The sequence below is a fragment of the Eleginops maclovinus genome, chromosome 21 (assembly GCF_036324505.1).
Source record: "Eleginops maclovinus isolate JMC-PN-2008 ecotype Puerto Natales chromosome 21, JC_Emac_rtc_rv5, whole genome shotgun sequence".
NCBI classification, from domain to species: Eukaryota; Metazoa; Chordata; class Actinopteri; order Perciformes; family Eleginopidae; genus Eleginops; species Eleginops maclovinus.
The window spans coordinates 6,569,912-6,592,773 of NC_086369.1; the positions used below are offsets into that span (position 1 = coordinate 6,569,912).

The following is a 22,862-nucleotide window of genomic DNA, read 5'->3' on the forward strand; positions in this document are numbered from 1 at the left end:
TGATGCATTACTGGCCTCTAGTGGTGAACAGTAATATGGCTGTCATAAATTGAGTAAACAGTAATAATTCTCAAAGAGAGGCTGTGGGGCAATATTGTGATATTCACCGAGCATATTTTATGACACTTGACAGGGCCAGTGTTTATAAAGTCACTTCAACATTGACTTTACTCAGTGCTTAAGACGGTTGGCTCTAATTAGGGTAATCACCCAAGTGGAATTCCACTCATTTCCATCAGATAATTACACATTAGAGTCATGTGAGACCGAGAGAGAAGAGATTAATTCACTGATTGGAAATCCAGTTAAAATAACCATCAGTCTCAGAAAAGCTTCTTCTGCAGTCTGTTGTGCTAAAGTTCACATGTGTGTAGGGATACAATCAGAACAAATATCTTGATGAGGATCTACAAACTGAATGAATAATGTCTAATGAAAGGTTAGATCATACATACATGGACAGCTGCTGACCAAATACAAGCTTGCAAATGAAAGTGTACAGCAGTTTCCACGCTGCTGCTAAAAATGTAACCTGGTCATTTAGGTTGGCGACAGAATTAAAATACTTTCCTTTTGTTAAAAATAACACACCAAGTATCAGTATAATAACAGCACGTTTTATTAAGGACACACAGCAATTGGATAGACCATTTCTGTGGTATTTACTCCACAATGCATTTGGAAGTTCTCATTTCTTCTGAATTGGAGCGTCGTCTCTCACCGAATCGAATATTTCAATTTCCTTGATGATCCTTTCAGCAATCACCATGTTGTTGGCTGAAATCATCCTTCGGGACATCAAATCGAAAGGTCCCCCTGATTTGTCAAACAAAGTCTCAATTTAGAGGGGTTTCAACCAACAAAACAAAAGCTGCTTTTAATACGAATAACCTTCTCATGCATTTATTCAATTTTATGCATTCAGGCTAATGCTGCAAAATCACATGAAGCATACACACCGTCAACATCCAGGAGTACTCCACCGGCTTCTTTGACTATAACTGCTCCAGCAGCAATGTCCCAGCAGTGGATCCCAATCTCAAAGAAGGCCTCCGTCGCCCCGGACGCCACCAGGCACATGTTAGTGGCAGCTGTCCCCGACCCACGGAGCCTGTCAGGACAAACCAGTAAGAGTTTAATGATCACAGTACTAATGACAGAAGGGGAGTCAACAAAAAAGGGTTAAATATGTACAGTCTTGCAAGCTGCTACACAGACGAAATAGCAGTTCCTTGCCATGTCAATTCTGACTTTGGATAATGAGCAAAGCAAGAACAAATCCAAGAGTGTTTATTATTTACAATATATGAATCCATACATAGCATAATTCATAGAAATAAAATACTTCACCAAATTGAATTAAATCTACTGGAAGTTGACGTGGTAGTTGGGACTACTATGCTAAGATGGTTAGCTTCAGGCTTCTTGCTAACTTTCTTTTCCTCTATTGTGAGTCATTGAAGCTTACGCATACAGACAACCCCTAAAGAGACAGATTATTTCATGTTGATTTAAAATGATAAGACTGATTATGAGTAGTAAGTATGTACAAGTTACAGTTATTATTCAGGTACTTGTTAACAAAAGCATTACACTTTTTAACCAGAGACCTATGTCAGGTATCTAACCAAAATGTCAGATTTCGGAGACAATCTATTTGATTCAAGGGCAGCATACAGTGTGCATGTGAAAACAAACTCACCCGTGCACTGGGATGCAGAGGATCTTTTGCATCGTGGAGAAGATCTTCTTCACTTTCTGCTTGTCCCTGTCAGTTCCATGCTCAGAGATGATAATGGACTTGTGGATATCTGCAATGACAGCATGCCAATAGCGTTACTACTACAGGTGTGACGGTCACTGTCACACACTCAAACATAGTCAAAGTCAAACATCCTCGATATAGAATGGGAGTTACGTTTTCAATCTGAAGAGGGTTGTGCTTAAATGCTTGATTACCCTAAATTCTTCTTGGAAATAAGTGTTACCTTTTACATCGGACACCTGAATGGGTTCATCATCGCAGAACGCTCCACGCCCCTTCCTCGCTTTATACATCTTGTCTTCCAAGCAGCTGTAAATCACACCGAACTCCAACTGAAAACACACAGACATTTGTTTAAGCATTTATCTGTACTGTAGGTTTGCTTACACTTTATTGATTATTGTTTTGTTTGTCATACCTCCTTATTGACTGCAAAGGCAATAGACACGGCCACAAACGGGAATCTGTGCGGGAAGCAGTTTCATTAGTCATTAGAGTGTTACATGTCACGAATACATTTTCAAAGAACGAATTCATTAGATGGTAAAGAAAAGTCCTTGAAGAACAATGATTTTGGGAAATACACATATTTGTTTACTGGCTGAAGATTGATAATACTCTTTTGTCTGTTAAAAGAAAAAGGAAAATAAAATTAGAGCAAAACTGGGGAGGCTAGGTGTATCCTCCTGATTTCAGTCTTTATGCTAAGCTAACTTTTAAAGGTACCCTATTATACTTTTTCCCTCGATATATTATAGGTTTCAGATATATAACAACATGTCTCGGAAGTGTTGGTGTCGAAATACCAAACAAATATTTGTAGCATCCCATAATCCCCTCTGTTTCAGCCCTGTTTCAAAAGTGCTGATTCTGTCTGTAGCTTTAAATACTAGTGAGCTGCTGCTGGCCACGCCCCTCTGCGAGATGATTGGTTTAAAAAAACACAATGGTGCTCTGGGAGGAGATTCAGGTGGTAAGGTGGATGGGTGCTGACTTGGTTGGTTATTGGCTAATGGTTGCACAACCCAAAAAAACATTGTGACATCATAAAGGGGCCAAAAATCTGATCAGCTCATTTTCAGACAGGTTTGTATATATATGGATCAGGACAAAAAGAGAGAATCCTGTTTCCTGAAAGTCTCGTTGCAAAGAGGGGACACATATTTATGTATAAAAGTGGATTTTGAGAATAGGTGACCTTTAAGGCTTCATGAAATAGTACAGCTCTTGGGTTTGTCCTGTTTGGTTTACCAAGTTTATGTTAATTAATTCACACAAACAACTGTCCTTTAGCGACACTGATATCTTACCCATGCACGAAGTTTGTGGTGCCATCCACAGGGTCTATGATCCATGTGGGTTTATCAGTTAAGATGCACGGCTCCCCCTTTGCCACCGACTCTTCTCCAATGAAACTGTAACACAGAAGACCCAAAGACAAATTTAAGGATATGACACAAGTGGGACGATTCATATATTGATGTGTGGGTGTGTGTGTGTGTGTGTGTGTGTGTGTGTGTGTGTGTGTGTGTGTGTGTGTGTGTGTGTGTGTGTCCATGTCTTACCAGTGTGTGCCTTCTCCAAATTGTTCTTTGAGAGACCCAATGATGATTTTCTCCACTCTCTCGTCAGTCTGGGTGACGAGATCGACTGTGCAGCTCTTTGTCTGCACCTTTATTTCACACTCCCCAGCTTTCCTAATTACCTAAAATAGATGGGATATCATTGACACATGAGTTGGGATCATGAAGGTAAAGGAGTGCAGATTTCATATTTGTATTAATCGCAATATCTTCCAGAAGAGAAAAAAAGAATGCATTGCGAGGTTCTTACGTACCGCTCCAGCTGCTCTTGCCACTTGAACAGCAAAGTCATAAGCTTCCTGCCATTGGTCAGCCATTTTTTTTAAGTCTGGATGCTTACTGATGAGAACCTGTAAAATGAAAAAAGCCTGTAAAAAGGCAGCAAAGACTGCATAAAAGTGTCATGCAATTCAATCAAAATACAAATAATTACAAAATGATTATATATGTTTTCCTTTAAAGCACTTCTAGCACATACGGGGTTAATGGTGATGCCATATCTACCCATCATATCAGTTATAATCATGCATGCTTAGCACACTCCTCTTTCAACAGAGGGAGTTGTGCAACACTTCCGCAGCTGGCATCTCTGCAACTGTTTTGTTTTAAATCCCCACAAGAGTCTACAGGTTTAAGACTTTAAATTGGGAAGAGGATGTGATGTGAGCAAGGGCGTAGGTGTGGTTTAAAATGTGGGGTGAGGCACAAAAAGCCAGAGGGTCTTCAATAAAAGAAAATAGGGTACAACTGCACGTGAACGCCATTTCGCTACCTCCTTTTTTCCCCCAAATTAGAAGAAAACGACTTTATTTTCCAATGCATTCATTCCAAGAAGTATTCAGGTCCTTGACTTGACAACACAGAAAAAAGACTCCACTATTAAAATCCTTACTTTAGTTTACCGCATGTCGTATCCGTTATAAAACAGATAGAATGAATATCAAAAGTATTGATTGTACCGTATAGTATAGCCTTTTTTAAACATGATTATTTTACTGGATATTTTTTATTTCACAAATGTTTTGAGTGAAAGGGAAGGGTATGAAAAATCGGGATCCAAAATCTAACTAAAGCCAAATATAGTGTATAAAATGTGTCTTGAATATGTACAGTAACTACTATTAGGTTGTCTTATGGATTTAAAATGTTTATTTTGTTGCAGAACAAAGTGTACTGTCACTTCTTCTTGCGTCACATAATCTGCATTATCTCTGCCATCGCAAACTGTGTCAGAGTAGTCGCTGCTTTACAAAGAATCGGCCCTTATAATGTTTTATTGAGTGAGAAAAATGACCAAAAGTTAAGAGTCATTAAACAATTTTCCATCCACTATGAAGACAAGCACATGTGTACCCCCTGTAGGCACACTTACAGTATATCCCTCACGGCTCTTCTATAAAATAAAATAAAATGTTACCTTGTGAAGTCAGCTGGTGTGAGGGAGCTCCTGGATGCTAATGCACATTCTCATGAAGACTTGAAGTTTAAGTTCCTTTATTGGAGAGATGAAGCAACAAAAGAACATGCAATACAGAGTGGGAAAAGTACTAGCCCCACCTCCATGTGTTTCTTCATAGCAACCTGAAGAAAAACAAAAATGCTTGCAACCAAATGACGCTCTGCGGGCAATACGGGCATTTGAAAAAGCTAGTGGAACTTTTTGGGATGTTTTCACAATTGAGGACGCACCCTGCTATGTAAATGTCTGTGTCACAAACAGCTGACACGACTAGTAATTAAACGAGAGGACATACCGTACTGTGTGGAGCTCAAAAACTGCTTGAATGCGTTGTGAAAAAGAGTGTGCATTCCAGCGCCTGACTTCATTTCAACATGGGATTGGGCATGACAAACAAACTTGCAGTTTTATATTTCCTGACAATTTCCCAGCTTTCCTTCCATGTCCTTTTATTCTGTTCCACTGGTGGGAAATACTCAGAAAGCTTCTCTGATGAGTCAGCGGTGATGACGTGTGCAAGCACGCTCGTTTCTTATTGTGCAAGTCTTGGCAGTATTCTGCAAATAAATGTACGCAGCAGATACACAGATCTAGACATGTCTGTTTGTACATCGTCCAAGCAAGTCCTGAGGGAGTGATAAAATGCTGTTCTAAAAGATCTTCAAGCTACTTCTCTTAGGTTGCCTCACAGGAAGTCAAACCTTGCTGCAAGAGGGATTGTTCAATTAGTGGGCAATGCTGCATGTCTCAAAGAAAATGACATTATCCCTCTTTACCTCTTTACTGGCCTAAACTTAAAATGGTGAAACGATAGTGGCGATATCTCTTACTGCAGAGATAAGACACTGAATCACAGATACACAGTAATAATGCATTAGCTCCTACATTGGCCGATATACCCTGTAGGTAAAAAAGCAGTCTTCTTTTATGGGGCTTGTTCAGGCATGATGTTTATAGTCACCTCACCTTGCATACCTCCTATTAATGTGTTGAAGTACCTGCTTTGACTGTATAAACAGGATGAGTAAAGCAAATGTTTGACCATCTAAACGGTCCTGATGCAAGACAGCGAGCTGATATGCGTCGCCATAGAATAACACATTTGTTGACATTTTCTTCATGCTATGAAGTTCCTAGACAAAACCTGATATCACAAGGGGGTGCGGCTCAAATAAACAGAGCTCCGTTGTGTTGAACTTAGCGGATCAGTATGTGGTATCATGGAGAAGGCGTCTGCTGAAGGTTTCTGTTTTACAGGGAACAGCGGGAGAGCAGTTGTCACCCTGTTGTCCCTGTTGTGCACTAAATATAAGGCGCGGTGTAAAATGTGGGCAGACAGACTGAGGGGAAGTGATAGGAGAAGCAAAACAAATAGATCAGTCCTGCTGTCTCCCTGGCAGGTCCTGGTTATGAATAATTTATTCAGGATGACGGATGTTTTTGGATGTTTGCTTCCGTGGATCACAGCTGTAACTGAGGCCTGCTACCATGCTGACGTTGCTGAAGGTCAACGGTGCACCCTGAAAGATGAGCACGGGCGCTCCAGACGTGTTTTCCGGGCACTATCCTTTATTAGTCCCTTGGTCATAAAATGTTTGACAAACTGAAACGTTGATCTACTGTAACGGTGGCGCTAGAAGAGGACGTTATTCTAACTCATCCTCTGGGGACCATGAATGTCTAAACCAAAAGTAAAGCAAATTTATCCAATACTAGTTCGGCTATTTTACAAAAAATAAGTAAATGCTGCTATAAGAGGATCTCCAGAAGCAGACTGGTTCCAATGTGAATATATAGATTATGACAAATCATTCAATTCAGATATTTGAAAGTAGACCAAGGTTGTTGACCCCACTTTTCAACCTTCATTGATATAACTACACTGCACGCTCGACTACAATAAATAAATGTACACTGAAAAAACTGAACCGTTGATTTTGATGAAATGTATTATGTCAATAAAAGTCCTATAAATGTTTTAGGTTAGTTGAAAGCAACAATACTAAGTCTAAATATTAGGTTCAACTTAATATCCTTTTATCTGGCCTGTCCCTGCACATCAATCAAGAATCTTCAACTTGTATAAAATGCTGCAGCCCGTCTAAAAGGACCACATCACTCCGGTTTTAGCAGCTCTGCACTGGCTACTATTAAAGGACAGATTTTAAAAGACTTCTTTGTTCGGTGAGCAAGCTTCCTTTCTCTGGAACCAACTTCCTGTTTTCATCAGAGAGGTGTCCAAACTTGCTTTAAAGACCTTCCTATTTAACAAAACCTTTAGTCAGAGCTGGCATTGTATGGTATTTGTGTTATTTTATGGTACTTGTGTATTTTTATTGTCTTTTGTTGCTTTTTATTTCATTTAGTTTTATTTCTATTATGCAAACTAACTTGTCTTTTCATTTTGCTGCAATTGTATTGTTCACATGGTTGTTTTTAATCTGTAAAGCCCACTGAGACAAACGTGTTGTGTGACATTGGGCTCAACAAATAAACTTTGATTTGATTAATAGTATTGCTTTAAATGAACCTAAAACAGTTATGTGAAAAAAGTCGACACAATACATTTAATTAAAGTCCATTTTTTAGTCTACAGTACTGTAGGGCTGGGCAATATGGAGAAAAATCTAATCAAGATACTGTCGATCCTCAAAAGCATTATTGTAGGGTGGACCATTGGTTGCTTTCACAGAATATTTACCTGTTTAGAAGTTAGATAAATGATTTAAAGTGAGGTGGATTTTGAATGAGTAAGGCAAATTATCGAATTACAGGTATGAATAGTTTGTAATTCATTTATTAATTAGGTTGTGAACACTTTATAAATCATTAATAAGCTTTTATAAGACAAGAGATAAACAGGGCAACTGTGACTGGTTGCTTGACATCAGGATGAATGGGGGGGGGGGGGGGGGAGAATCAACTCAGTGAACAGCCTTAGTCGTCTTGCCAAATAGTGAGCCTGGGTTGAAAACTATGTTAGAACTGGTTTATAAATGGTTATAATGATTAATAAAGTGTTTACAACCATACTAATAACCTAATTATAACCCCTTTATGAATCCTTGATAAGGGTAGTCTTATTAAAAAAGTAAAGTGGTACCGAATTACATTTAGAATATCACATCACCTGAAAATATGATATCCAAAATCGAAGATATCGAGCCTTACATCGCAATATCAATGTCATACAGATATATTAATTATAGGATGGTAAATCAAGCCAAAGGTAAAGCACAGAAAGATATTTTGGGGAATAGACACAAAACTGAAAAACTAATGTTGTCCACAGATCCTAACTCTCCAATCTCCAGGGAGACATTTGTACGTAGGAAAACAGTTGGCAGCTATTCAGAGAACAATGGTTGCTGCTTCCAAACATGGAAATAAAAGCACAATGGCTGGGTTAATGACTCTGTGGCAAAAACGGTAAAAAAAAACCTAAAAGACAGGAAACCTACAACAGCGAGTAGGTGGTGCTGTGAAGGTGGAGTCCACGGAGGAGGCCGTGGCTCTCAGCTGGCTGACTGTGGAAGCCATTCCCAACTCTAGCGATTACTTCTGAACCCCCCGCTGCAGACTAACACGGACCATTGCTTTCTAAGTAGGGGGGCCGCAGCAGTATAAGACCTGGGTTTGCTCAAGGAAAGTGTTTTAAAACCATTTGTTAGTCATCAGCTGGAAAAAAAACTAAACGGAGACAACAGTCCATGGAGAGCCAAACTCAGGGGCTTTTTCATAGAGCACATCAGCCCGGGGGGTGGGGGGGGGACATAGCGGCACTCTGCATGTAGTATGTGCAGCGCCGACTGAAAGGGCAGGGGGAAAGCATGGGGGTTTTACATGGGGTAATGGCTGTGAATGCTTTTATCTCTCTACTAAATCAAATCGCTAGCAGTCACTGTGTGTTTCTTCCTGGTGTTTTATAGAGCGTCAGAGGCCTGTTTTCCGTTTATTTGGTTTCCCCGTTTGCCACAGGACACACTTTCTTTCTTGGTGTTTTTCCACTTTATAGATTGTATATGACAGTTTATCATTTTTCTAGGTCGGAGCAAATAAAGACGTTTATTTATGGTCTGAACACCGGGCTGATACAGACCGCTGTCAGGGAGGCGTTTAGGAGCAGGGCTGGAGATTGAGTACAGTGGGGGGGGGGGTTCTGCTCTCAGCTTGAGATAATATCTGATTTTAGGAGATATCGGCTGGTTGGTTTCCTCAAAGTGAAAAGAGTAGGGAAGATGTCTTGGCAGGATTTTTACAACCAAGAGTTATTTTATTCTATTTAATGTGAGGGATAGTGGATTTAGGAATGACATGGGGGAAAAGTTAAGACACTGACTCAAAGAAAGTCAGCATTTTTCTAAACAAATCTCGGGTTTACGTTCGGTAGTCTTCAGTTTACGAGTATAGCATGTGGAAGCATGCTGACACGGGGCTTTAACAATATGAATTTATCTTTATGTGGCGTCTCAGATAATAAAGGCATGAACAGGATATATTTATAGTGCTTTATTCTCTTCCTTCTTAACATCCTTAACACACTCAACACGTTTTCATGAACACTGCAGTGTGTATAAGCCTAGACATGTTGAATAAATCACACAGTGCAGGTTGTATGCGCGCAGTTTTTGGTGTACTAAACCTTCTCATACGTGCCGTGTAAACAAGTCTATCATTAAATATATTCAACTTACAATTACACATAAAATCCTGCCTGGAAAAGCTATATTATTGGTCGAAAACTAGGTATTTAATAACCACATCAGTGCTGGATAAAGGAACTTTACCTGTGATTTATCTCTGAGTGCGTCTTTGTTATAAATACATAAGAATAAAACTAAAAAAACTCACTTGTTTCCAAAAAACACAATACAAAATATGTGATCTGAATCTGTGAAAGGCTAAGCAGAAAGAAAACTGATAGTCTTAAGCGCCGATTATCTTCAGAGGATTTTTCTTCAGAGGTCAGTTTCTGATTTTGGCTCTTTAGGCAAAGACGGAATCAGGACTGTTAGAAACCACACAGTCTGATGGTGGAGTAGCCGTAGACTTGGTAGGGAACGTGACGGAAATTCATTTACTAGCCTTCTGTGTCGTCCCTGCCAACGTCAAACTCTGTTATCTCCTTGGCGATGCGCTCTGCTATCGCTCTGCTGCTGGCGATGATCAGCCGCCGAGACATCAGATCAAACGGCCCACCTGGATCAAAGGGAAAAATAATGAGCATTACTGTTAGAATTCTGAGCTTCGAATTGTTGGTACAACACTGTAAAATAACATTTGAATAAAGTAGCCGATGGCCTCCAGACCAAACATACTCCTGACATATTTCAGGGCTTGAACATCACATTTCTAGAAGTTGTATTCCTTATTGAATAATGTTGCTGTTACATCCTCTGTTTTCAAATTACTGCACTGTTTTGGGGTTTTTTTGTACATACTGTTGCTCAAAGCTCACCAGGTAATGTCAAAGCAAATGTATTATTTAAATCAATGAGTTGTTACGCCCCTTGAGCACTCAGATTAAATTCATCGCTTGTCAAAAATAGAGTAAAACACTGCTAGTCATTATGACAACAGTCGAGCACATAGTGTATATGCCAGTGGATATTTCCTCCTCCATAGATCTGGCTTATTGCACCAGCAGATCAATGAAAACAAACACAATGCATTCATGTTGATGCTTGTGTGGGTAGAAAAAAAAAACAATTGCTGCGTACTAGGAACGCCAAAAGGGGAAGAGTTATAAATCAGATGGTGAATGCGTGGGCGATGAATTTTCCAAGGATCGGGATCCAACTCATTTTGTACCCTGTGCAAGGATCAGATTGTTAGCGAGAGAGCAGTTCACTGAGCTATGACCTTCTGTTAGTGTCCGAAAGACTGTGCTGGAGGGAAGATGTCGCTACAAACACGTACTCCTCCACTCTTTACAACATTTAAAAAGCACTCCCATGTAAATTGTGCCGGTTTGACTTGAGAAACAGCTTCTAAAACATCCTGAATCTCATTGGTGAGTGTTGCCCAAATGTAACACCACATTTCTCAGCTTGCTGTTTTAAGTAGAAAGCCATCAGCTGCAATGCTCCCCATTTTTTACTGAGTATTAGGCATTCATGAGCAGAAAGAGGGACGAAAACCAATAACAAAGAGAATTAGTTAAGATGAATTATTCATGAACTTTAATAACGTCCGTTGTGTTCGCCTTTTCACAAACGCTTTGTTCTGTAAAAGAAATCTCCTTCAGCGGTTTTGCGCAACATTTAATCACCGTGCTTCATTAGCAAAAACAGAAAGGGGCTTCTCAGTGACTCACCTGAAATGTCCATGATAACTCCACCGGCTTCGGTGACGACGGCTGCCCCCCCCGCCATGTCCCAGCAGTGGATGCCCATGTGGTAATAAGCGTCAGCCGACCCACATGCTACCAGACACATGTTGACAGCCGCACTGCCCGGGGAGCGCATGCTGTGGATGGAAAGACACACTGATAACCTCCAGATAGTAGGTGAAAGATTGGTGTGTTCATGCAATCAACACCCACATGTGATTCTTTTTAGATGAATATACTTTCATTACCTCTTTCAATTTACTAGTTTTACATTTTTTGTGTTATTTGCATTTATTTAACAATTGCAGGTTGCATTAGCTTAGCAATTATGCTAGCAGGTGACTCCACTATATTGAACTTAAAACTGTTAGTGGCAGATTTAAGTTTAAACTCTTTTTGTTATTATGTTTATATTTGTTTGACCTATTTTTACACCTTATTTTCTTAAGACTGCTTATGTATGCACAACCACAAACCAAATGAAATTCCTTGTATGTGTATATAATTAATGCATATAAACCAGCGTTACTATTCCTACTTTTATCACATTTAATTTGACCTCATTGTTTACTATCTACTCCACTATAGCTGCATCAGAAGTGTATGTTACTGCAAATGCAAGCCGGTAAAAAATAAGAAGCAAACCTATTGCTCCTTCACAATAAAGGCAACATGCTTTTATTGTGAAGGAGCAATCTCTTTTTTGCTTTTGAAGGCACAGAATGTTTCAGAGACAAAAAGGAGTACAATCATAGTTGGCAACACAACATGACAATGGTAATTTTCTGAATGTTTCATTGGTGGATAATTTGTTCTTTAAAACAAAAGAGGAAGGAGCAGGTAACCTGAGGTTAGCTGGTGGCACATTTCCCAAGCTCAAGTACTACACTTACTGTGAACTAGACTAAACAAACTGCGGTGGAAATGGTTTCTCTAACTCACTTCTTTATCTAAACACCAGGACATTGTTTGATTCAACACCAAACAAATACAAAAGTGAATCTCCTGTTACCTTCTGATAATGTAGGTGCTGAATGACAGTTTGCTGAACACACCAGAGCAACCAGAACTGACATGTTGAAGATGAGTTTTCACAGGTGTATATTTACCCATGCACAGGGATGGTGAGGATGGTCTTGACGTTAGCCAACATTGTATTGAAACGCTTAGGATCCTCGCTGAAGTTCATTTCTGTCAGAACGATGGATTTGCTAATATCTGGGATAAAAACACATCAGAAAATAAAACTGGTTTACTGCTCTGAATAGGCACAACAGCCGTGTAGAGCTGATACTATGGCTGTGATGTTGCCTCCACCTGGTGGAAATACTGGAAACTGCAACATGACATGAATATCAATATACCTTCCTGTCCAGACACTTTGATGGGTTTTCCGTTGCAGAATGCCCCCTTCCCTTTCCGTGCTGTGTACATTTTGTCCTCGATGCAGCTGTAGACAACCCCAAACTCTATCTGGGGCAGAATAACAGCAGGGAGAGAGGCATAGAAAATATAACAGCCTTACAAAGAGAAGAAAAACTACTGCACTAGTCATGAGGAATTCACTGGGGTATTGGTGCAATTACCACGCTGATGTTTCTTTTAATCAAAAATGTTACAGAGTCAAACGGGAAAAAATGATTCACAAACCCACCTCTTTCTTCACGCTGAAGCCAATTGATACTGAGACAAATGGAAACCTACACAAAAGAAATTAACCGTTCAAAAACAAGCCCTAAATGAACTCCCTTTAGGTTTAAGCTCAGCGGGATCTATGTGTATTATCAGTTTAGTTTCATCTACATCGTCTAATTATCCCTGACAGAGAGGCCAATCCAAGAGAGAAGCTAATTAAAAGATAAAAATAGATAAGGCGCGGCAAAAGATAAAAGACATCCACAGCCGTATCGGGGGCTCCTAATGGTTTATACAGTATTAGAGCGCAGGCAGCACCTGTGAACGAAGTTGGTGGTGCCATCGATTGGGTCGATGATCCAAGTGGGATTGTCAGTCAGAACGCTGGGAGCACCTGCTGCTACCGACTCCTCACCTATGAAGCTTCAGAATCAGACAGAAGAAAGATGCAAACAGGCTGTTACATCACATCTAAATAAATCAGTGATACAGCAGTTAATATTGTGTAAATGCTGTATTTATTTTTCTACTAGCGAATACCTTTTACATATAATATGAGGTACAGTTGCCCTTATAGCCAAATTATTTTTTAATTTAGCACTCTGGAGGAAGTTAACAATCTGGAATTATTCTTACTGGGTATTTTGATCATTTCAGACCTTCAGGATGTCGTATAAATATATATTTTGATCACTTTTAGTCACAAAAATAAAAGTACAAAACAATAAATAAAAGCATTCGGTGCTTCCCGAGTCCCGACCATAATGAATTTGGGATAGAGTAGATAAGGCTGTGCAAAAATAATTTAAGCCTGTATATTAATAGTTAACTGAAAAAATAAACGTTAAAATCGAAGTTATTATCACATTTCAAATTGTTGCAGTTGTATCATTATTTGATCTGTTTTCTTCCTCTCATAACATCTTTTTTTTTAAATTCTAGACTACATTACAATTATTTAGTTGACATTTTAAACCAAAGTGAGCCACAACAAGAGTAAAAACTATGATCGATATTACAAACATATAGGCAAAGTCAAATCAGGAAATGCAACGAAACAGATAAAGATACCATGAAAACTAGGAGCAAACTTTGAAATCCTTAATAAAAAATAAAGTTTTCCATGTCTTGCACTGTCCTGCAGTACTTTCAAGCCATTCATTTACAACCGTGCACGTCTTTTTGGTCAAATACCTGTGAGTGGGGTACTTCTCCTTGATGGAGGATATAATGAGCTGTTCCACTCTCTGGTCCGTCTCGGTCACCAGGTCAACTGGTGAGCTCTTCTGCATGACGGCGATGTCCTTCTGTAGCGCCTCACGGATCACCTGGCAGAAACAAAACCATGACAAACTCAGGAGGGGATTATTTGGATGGCTGACTACATCTGCTACTTTAGTCAAGCCCAATGGGTTTTGTGTTATGGTTATATACTGTGGCAACAATGACGGGTCAGAGATGAAGCAGTGTATGCTCCAAATTCTTGTCTTACACTTACTGTAGCTTTCAGAATCATGCACATTTGTCTTTAAATAGGCTGATAACAAAAGTCTTCAAACCACAGATGGAACTGAATTAGTAAAGGCCGCAATATAGTATAGTTGGATGACAATTTCAGTGTCCTTACTCACATTAATGACGTGAAAAAGAAGTTTAGTTGAAGGCCTTATTTTAAAAAGTCAATGCAGCAGGAAAAAGTGTTGTTCAGCCATTTTACACATTTCTCTACCCATGTTTCTAAGAGTTGATGTAAATAATGTAGTTAACATGACAGTATGCTTATTACAATATACATGAGAAGTGTTAACTCACCTTTCCAGCCGTTTTGGTGACCTCCACACAGTGGTCCATGCACTCTTGCCAAGGATCACTCATGTTGATTGGTGATGAGGAGTAAATAATCCCGGTTACAGTTTATAACTTCAAATTCCTGTTGGGAAAATGCAACTGAAGGTAACTGTTGTAAGTGTAACAGTTACATATACATTTGATAGGCTACTGGCTGTAAAAGAATAATAATTAAGAAGCAAGTAACTCTTTTAAATAATTCAGTGAATGTTGTTGTTAGCTGAATTAGCTTAGTATGCTAGTAGCTTTTACACGAATACACTGGCGCTGAGCATAATGACAACCACGGCTACAAACCACTGCAAACGTACACATGCACGGTATAGCCAGGCAACTAAATGATGCGTAACATTCATTTGTACAAGCTTCGAAGGTAAGTGTTAAAAAGTAAAGCTAATTAAACCTACCTCCAGATGGATTGACTTAGAGTGTTGACTTTTTGCTAGCTAGCTTAATGGAGGGCGGGACTAAAGGCAACTCCCACGTTCATTGGTCAACCTGTGCCACTGGGATGTCAATTCTCGGCTCTCATTGGATAGAAGGCCTGTTCTGATTTTTCCTTCCTACTTTTCCTGACAGTAAAGTGTCAGTATTTATATTTCGTTTAATATTTATTGTGTACTTTTACTGTAACTGCTGCACAACAAATCCCCTAGGGCTGATCTAATTGAATCTGTTCAATATCTTATATATTTTTTTGTATGATAGCCTAAACTTTGTCGTCTGATTTAAGAATGAAGTCTTCAATCCAAGTATTGACTGTTAAAGCACATTATAAGACAGTGCCAAATGTTTATCAAAAGTAGTTATAGCTGTTTCTTTTTATTTAAACATAATAACAACAACTATTTTCCAATGTAGATAAAGCTCAAAACAGTTGAGCCAAAAACAAACTACAACTCTTGAGCATAACTTGTTTTTCGATGTATCTTCAGATGTATAGTCAGAGGGGACTAAATAAATAATTGTATATATCTTTCTTTTAAATGTTTGGAAGAGAAAAATGATGATATACATACAAACCCTCTTTAGGCCAGTGGGTGGCAGCAGTTACACTGTGAAATGAGCACTGCTACTATAAAGCCATGCCTTTAGTTGCTGCAGGAAACTTTGGATGAAATTAATAGATGTCGAAACCTGTTCAAACCTGTATAATATTGTAAAAACCTGTTCCCATTGACCTTAAAACAGCCTGATTTGCAACACAAGTATTCTTTGTGCAATTCATATTCAGAGTTATATTACCCGAATCCACCAAAGGCCTTTTTGTGATTTTCATCACAGGCAAAATAGGAATTTAATGCTCTCCTGCAATTATTTAATCATTTCAGTTTTTTTGTTTGTCGCTGCTGGTTTTATAAACTACCTTTATGAGTCATCATGTTGGTGCCTTGGGGACATGTTTACCTTTGGACTACATCTCCTGATAGTCCCCCAAATCAACAAATAAAAGCCTCTCTTATCAAAGAGCACCAACTGGATAAAGTTAAGTTACAGTAAAAAGGAGGGGGGAAAAAGAGACACAACAGATCCACATTTGTTTTTATAAATCAGTAAAAGTTTATGAATACAAAGTGTTGCGGGGATTTCTTTTTCACAATCTGCAATCATAAGGAACACCATTTATTTGAATGCTGCAAAACGGGGGTACAAACGAGCTGATCCAGATTTGCCGCGGATTTGACGTCATATCTGAAATGTTGCGTGGCTTTGCATTGCCTGATGCAATATAATGCATAATATCATGCTGTAATGGCCTTAGGATCAAGAAACTTTGTCTCAAAGGGGTATTTGTTTGTCTGTATTTTTGCTATTGTTTATTATGGACTTAATATAGAGGTTGAAATTCCAAAATTAGAGAAAATAAACTCTCCCCTTGAGCCAAATGCAAGGGCACAATGGTTCATCAGAAAGCAAAGACATCAACATTTGAACTTTGGATATTTTGAATTGTCTATGGAAATTATTTGGGTAATTCTACGTTGAAACTTTTTACAGACATGAAATAGTTCCACAAAAGGAAGTATTATTTGGATTATTAATATAAAGCTTCCTTTTACTCGAGTTAATGATTCACAAACTTCCCCTAAAGGCATGATGTGGCACATCTACATATGCATGATATACATTATGGGGAAGTATTTATTACAGCAACAATTTCCTTAAAGCCTATGACCACATTTCAGTTAGTCAATGAAAGAGTGAATGATCTATGAAAGAGTGCTCCAGGCTTTGAATCAGATGTTGGCTTCCTTTTTTCTCTGAGGCTGTATTTGGTTATTAACCTCAGGGCGTTTTATGTCAATAAGCCCGGGCAGTCCTGTGGAGACGCAATTAGCTTTTAAAACACGAGGGCACTGTCTCATCCATACTTTTTTACAGATTAACCTCAGACGGCCTTTATCTCACAAAGAGGTTCACAGAAATGTAAAATCATCACAAGCAGTTAATGTGAAGTCTGGCTACAGTGTACATTACATCCAATTATGTAGCCGAGAGAAATATATTTTGTAGCACAAGGCAGAATAATGAGAATCACATTTTCAGAATATTTACTGCCAAATAACATGGGATGAAACCATCACTGGCCCCCCATCAAACACCGGATTGGTTTCTAAATATTACTTCTCACCCCCCGCCCACCTCAGTGACCTCATCCAACAACACACCCCTACCCGTCGTCTTCAGGTCTGCTGACGCTTGTATACTACAGCCCACCAGGACAACACTCAGGACCTGGGGTGACAGGGCCTTGGCTGCAGCCTCCTGCCCTCCCTCTGGAACTCCCTTCCCAGTCACATCCAAAAGACAGACACTCTTCAATCCTTCAAAAAGTCCCTCAAAACTCATTAATTCACTCTTTAATCTGAGCGCTCCAACAGAACGTATGTGACAGTCTAAGGGGTGGGAAATTTCCGACACATCTCTTTGCGGTTGAACAATCACAACAGAGCTGGCCAGCCAACCAATCATAGCAGACTGGGCTCTGGTTTCAGACAGAGGGTGAAAAGAGCTGCTGCAGCACAGGCAGTATGAGAAAAATAAAGAGTTTTTGGAGCAATTAAGTCATAGTAGAGGCAGAAAATGCAAATATCAACCTGAAAATGAGCATTATATGCCGTCTTTAAATTTAATCAAAATAATGTGTGTCACATATCGCAGGGAGCAATCACCAATTTGTCCTCCAGCCCACCACACCATGTCCTGGAGAACAGCAAACACTTTGTGTGGGGAGACATTCATTGGTACTATAACGCCAGTCATGTGTATCCACTCAACAGAAGGCTGGGGAAAAAACATGTCATCTGTCCTTAATGGACATCTCTGTGGGCATGCAAGACATTAGCCCTGGGACGAGTTAATACATCAGATCACTCCGCAACGGGAATCCATTTCTGCAAAGACTTCTCTTGAGCAAGGATTTACCAGCTCAACCAATGAAGCCGTATGTTCCCATTTAACCTTCTGCATGGGAAATGGTGAGCACACTTCAACATTTTTCCAGTGAATTATAAACTTGGCATGTATACCTGCTTATCCACATGATAGGATTGCATGTGTTACCATAATACAACAAAAAAGTGTATTATTTGTGTGTATTCCTGTCACGCCAGAAGATAATTGTACTTTAAATGTCAGCCATTCAAAAGTTAAAACCTTTTAGACCAGAGGGTATTTGAAAAGCTGTCAGGTTTGACAGCACCAGATGAAAAGAAAACCGTGGGAGGAAGTTTCCCTCATGCAAGCAGCACATTAGTATTCATTCACCCACACAACAGAACACTTTTGTTTCTGCTTGCCTGTAGAAAATGATTGAAATGGATTTTGTTTGCTGTTGACCTATAAGGTGGATCAAGGGCATGTGCAAACACAACACTGAGGACCCACTACCATGAGCTCCTTTAAAGTATCCACGGCCTCTTTAATGATCAACGTGCCAGTATGTAAGTCATTTTCCTACAAGTCTTTCTTTCTATTGATGTGACTTTTCTAAATATGAAAGATAAAGTATTCTTTCTTCCATCTTTTTGCCATTTTCAAAGGGTTTCTACTCTGCTCCGGTCCACTGAAAGCCCAGCAGGGGACTACCCCCAACATTAAACACATTGTGGTTGGACGTTGTTTCAACTACATCACACTAGTTAACTCCAGTCTAAGGTAATGTACAGAACAAAGACCCACATTTTATTTCCAATCATGCATGGGACTTGAATTGAATGACCTTTTCACCTGAGCCTCAAAACTTGAAAGACCTGCTCTCCTTCCAAAGCTTCTACGTTTGTATACAATTAGGGCATGAACAGACACATGTGAAAATACGTTTCATATCATTGGAAATTCTAGCTTTTGCAACAAGGCTTTTGTGTTTTGTATTTGGCAGGCTAGGTCATGTTTGCTTAATTCTTCTTTGGAAAACGCTTATCTCACTTGATCTTCAGTTACAGTTATTGCGTTTGTTGGATTACAAAAGGTGTGTGGATTTATTGTTTTGCTGTCATTCAATTTAGTAAAGAAAACATTATGGCTTTGAATCTTTGGGAGTTTATTGAAACATAGCGATGATTTGCAAAGCCCAAGGGCTGCGAAAATATTTTTCCAATTAATCGAATTTAGAGAAAATTCAGCAAAACTTCATAGTTACAAGAACAACATGTGCCACTTCCTGCTTGATAAACCAAGTGTAAGGATTAATCTCTTACTGTATCACAATATTTGCAGATTCATCTTTCGTAACTGGAGTTGATTGACCACTCTTTATGTGTAGGATCGACTGTGAGGAGATCTGGAGACAGTTTGAGGAGGCGGTTGTGCATCAGTCCTCCTGTAATGTGACAGTTGATGATTACAATCACATGTTTTACGCAATGCCACAAACCTGGCCCTGCGATAGGGTGAGGATGAAGTGCTCTAAAATAGAATTTATCCTGATCATTTTTCATTGAAACCTCATTAGATGGAAGATATTTGTGTTAAGCTGATTTTATAGTTCCCCTTTTCATCTGTTTAGTTCCTCTTCTGGAGTAAAACCAGGACGCTGATGCACAGCTACGCAGCTGTTGTACCTAACTACTGGACCCTGGAGGACACGCTGGTTGGGTACATGTTCAATGACCTTATCTGGTGTGGACAAGAGGAAGACTTGGGTAAACCTGTTCTAGTTTTAACAAGACAGAAACAGCTCAAACATAACAAGAAAGGGACTGTCGGTTCAAAAATATTTACAAATAACACACCCTTTAGGTTTCGACAACTGTGCTGTATATGTATATAGCACAGTTGTATATGTAGCTATATGTGTTCTAAAGTGGAGAACTTGAAAATTCTATGATATTATTATAGGTGGTCAAACCAATACTTTTCTATTAACAAAGGATCAGATGAAGACATGTACTGTTATATAAAAGGGGTCACTCAAAATAATAATCATTCTGCTTCCCCTCAGCTTGTTAGTGTCTTTCAGCTGATTGTTTTGGTTTTAAAACATGCACCATTATTATAGTGAAAGATATTTAAAACCTCACTGTATGCTACCCACTCAGCAGCAAACAGCGCACAAACAAAGTTAGCAACTAGCTGGTGACACTTTGAAGCATTTAGCCATTAACAAGTCATATTTCCCTCAGGAGTTGGTAGAGACCAAACCCAGAGCAAAAAGAGATGGAATATTGGACTTCAATTTGTCAGGAAAACTGCCTTTCTTGCATTTCTTGTAAAACAACTACCAGTATTTGCCAACAGTTCAACTGAAAAGGAAAAAAAAAGTCAGGGTCAACATATTTCTTTCTCCCAGTTTGTCAAAAATTGAGCTTATGCATCTTTAAAATGGTTTGAATGTTATTTGAATATAAAACTATAACTGATTATTCAGCTTAAAATATTATTAGCTTAAAGTGTATTTAATTGAGCTTTTTAAAAAATATCTGAAACAGATCGCTTGGTAGCACCAAGATTCAAATATAACCTCATCCTTCAGGCTCAAAATTGTTTCTACATGCTTTTATTTTTTTATTACAGAAGTAGTTCTAAGTGAACTCAAAACAACACATGCAGTGCAGGAAATAAGTATTTGATCCCCTGCCAATTTAGTTAGTTTACCCACCTACAAAGAAATGAACAGTCTGTAATGTTTATGGTAGGATTATTTTAACAGACAGAATATAAAATATCCAAAAGATATCAATGGATTTGCGTTTAATCCGGGGAAATAAGTATTTGTAAGTGGGTAAACTAACTAAATTGGCAGGGGATCGTATACTTAATTCCTCCACTGTACATGTGCTGCTCTTATTATCCAGTCATATCTCGGTTTAAAATGATTAAGGTGGTGAAACAAATTTAAACTGATGGCTGTGAATTTGACACACAGGTTTTGATTTCAGTTCTTGTCCGGAGTGGACGGCCTGTAGAAATCATCCAGTGTATTCCTTGTGGAGGCAAGCCTCCCAAAATGTGAGTTTATTGTCCAAACTGCAGCTGTGTCATTTATGCAACATACTGTTGCAAAAAGAGCAGTGGATTTATTTCTCTCATGCCGCTTTCCTCCCTCGCTTTTTAGTTTGCAGAAATGGCATGCGGCAACATCACCGTATTGCTGAATGGCTCTATTGTCAACGCCTTCAGTGGGAAAAGGTAAAAAGAAACAATGAAGCAACTATTTTGGGGTTTTTGCAGAAAAACACAAAAAAATAAATGTTTGTTTCTCTTGCAGCATGTTTGGAAGTGTTGAACTGGACAGTCTGAACGCCTGCCGGGTGAATTACGTCAACATAAAAGTGGTGACCAATCTAGATGGACCTTTTATGTAAGCAAACAAACAGCTGATAGGTTCCATAACAATAAAAAATAATATAAAAGTTATTCTCAAATACAGCAACAACACTTTCCAAGAGGTCACCCTTTATAAAGGCTTTGCAAATTTTGATTTATACTAGTTGATTTCCATAGCAATGTGTGTCTGTTTAGCTGTTTAAATATTCCAGCTTCCCCTTTCATGTACAACTTTATGAATATGGCTGCAGAGAATCTGGGTTGAAATCCATTTCTAACTTTATTTAAACTTATTACCGCAAAAAATATGGCTTTTTTGAGAAAAAGAAAAAGGTCAAATATCTATTAATAGATTTCCAATATCCATAAGTTCACTATCTTTGAACAACTTGGATCATAACCAAATACAAATAATACATCTGTAAGCTATTCTCATTCAATCATTATCAGCCAATGAGTTCCCCATTTATTACAGCTTTATAGGGACTAATCATAGGGTGGTTAATATTAATATGGACAAATTAAGTTCTTTGTTTTTCTCCTGTTCAGAGAGTCATGTACTAAAGGGTCCATTGTAGAGCTGATCCAGATCCTCCAGGCCAGAGGGTTCCGCTGGACTTGCACAGACAACGAGGAGTAAGTGACGTCCAGATAGTGCCAAATAAAATACCAAAATGTGTTGTAAAACGACACACACACACACACACACACACACACACACACACACACACACACACACACACACACACACACACACACACACACACACACACACACACACACACACACACACACACACACACACACACACACACACACAAACAGAGGTGGACATATCTAGATGACATACTGCTGTGTTTGTTGGCTTGATAACCAACTTCCTGTCGCAACCCTAACACAAATCCCTTTTGTCCACAGGACCCTGATGATCCTTCAGTGTATCCTGAACCCCAAACAAGCCTCCTGCCAAACATGTGCAAACAGCCTCTCGCACATAAAGAGCCTCACATAACCCCCCCCCCCCCCCCCCCAAACAACACTAAAGCAAATGCGTCAGTCAACATGATAATGCTCTCAATTTAGGAGGAACAGTAGAAGAAATACTCAGCTACAAGTACAAACCCTGCGTCAAAATTGTACTTCAGTAAAAGTACAGAAGTATTAGCATCCAAATACACCTTAAGTACCAAAAGTAAAAGTATTTGTTATGCAGAATGGCCCATTTAAGCACCATATGTTTTCATTTTTGTTTATTATCGATGCAATAATATGTTCATCGCTACAGAATAGCTTAACCTAAACTACTATATGCTAATTAAATGGGTGATTTACATTTTGTATTGCTAATCTTAATCAGGACCGTTACTTGTAACTAAATCTGTAAAATAAATGTAGTGGAGCAAGAGCAAAAAGTAGCATAACATGAAAATACTCACAAATGACTACAGTTTTTTCAGGCCTTGAGTAAAGGTA

At 38.9% G+C, this 22,862-nt stretch overlaps 3 protein-coding genes across 6 annotated transcripts; 1 reads left to right on the forward strand and 2 right to left on the reverse strand.

Annotated features, from left to right (window-relative positions):
* Window positions 1-595: 595 nt before the first annotated feature.
* Window positions 596-4,933, reverse strand: LOC134883888 (inositol monophosphatase 1-like). 2 transcript variants are annotated; one of them, XM_063912373.1, is made up of 9 exons: window positions 4,766-4,933; window positions 3,603-3,698; window positions 3,331-3,470; window positions 3,076-3,180; window positions 2,184-2,229; window positions 1,989-2,097; window positions 1,703-1,811; window positions 960-1,111; window positions 596-816 (listed from the first exon to the last, which is right to left on the reverse strand). In XM_063912373.1, the coding sequence occupies exons 2-9, from the start codon at window positions 3,663-3,665 to the stop codon at window positions 689-691; spliced, it is 852 nt and encodes a 283-aa protein (XP_063768443.1). In that variant the 5' UTR covers window positions 3,666-3,698; window positions 4,766-4,933; the 3' UTR covers window positions 596-688. The 2 variants fall into 2 exon arrangements, with proteins under 2 accessions (XP_063768443.1, XP_063768444.1); XM_063912374.1 differs by having other exon boundaries at window positions 3,603-3,716; window positions 4,766-4,881.
* A 4,368-nt stretch (window positions 4,934-9,301) lies between these two features.
* LOC134883889 (inositol monophosphatase 1-like) lies at window positions 9,302-15,134 on the reverse strand. The gene is made up of 9 exons (XM_063912375.1): window positions 15,029-15,134; window positions 14,586-14,703; window positions 13,968-14,101; window positions 13,092-13,196; window positions 12,793-12,838; window positions 12,503-12,611; window positions 12,248-12,356; window positions 11,124-11,275; window positions 9,302-10,006 (listed from the first exon to the last, which is right to left on the reverse strand). The coding sequence occupies exons 2-9, from the start codon at window positions 14,646-14,648 to the stop codon at window positions 9,888-9,890; spliced, it is 837 nt and encodes a 278-aa protein (XP_063768445.1). The 5' UTR covers window positions 14,649-14,703; window positions 15,029-15,134; the 3' UTR covers window positions 9,302-9,887.
* Window positions 15,135-17,881: 2,747 nt separating this feature from the next.
* LOC134858086 (ADP-ribosyl cyclase/cyclic ADP-ribose hydrolase 1) lies at window positions 17,882-22,421 on the forward strand. Of its 3 annotated transcripts, XM_063873961.1 has the most exons (10): window positions 17,882-18,100; window positions 18,469-18,565; window positions 18,665-18,779; window positions 19,387-19,513; window positions 19,630-19,765; window positions 20,989-21,071; window positions 21,178-21,251; window positions 21,331-21,423; window positions 21,939-22,025; window positions 22,308-22,421. In XM_063873961.1, the coding sequence occupies exons 2-10, from the start codon at window positions 18,514-18,516 to the stop codon at window positions 22,399-22,401; spliced, it is 861 nt and encodes a 286-aa protein (XP_063730031.1). In that variant the 5' UTR covers window positions 17,882-18,100; window positions 18,469-18,513; the 3' UTR covers window positions 22,402-22,421. The 3 variants fall into 3 exon arrangements, with proteins under 3 accessions (XP_063730031.1, XP_063730030.1, XP_063730032.1); XM_063873960.1 differs by lacking the exon at window positions 17,882-18,100 and having other exon boundaries at window positions 18,404-18,565; XM_063873962.1 differs by lacking the exon at window positions 17,882-18,100 and having other exon boundaries at window positions 18,404-18,565; window positions 19,630-19,718; window positions 21,002-21,071.
* The last annotated feature ends 441 nt before the right edge of the window (window positions 22,422-22,862 follow it).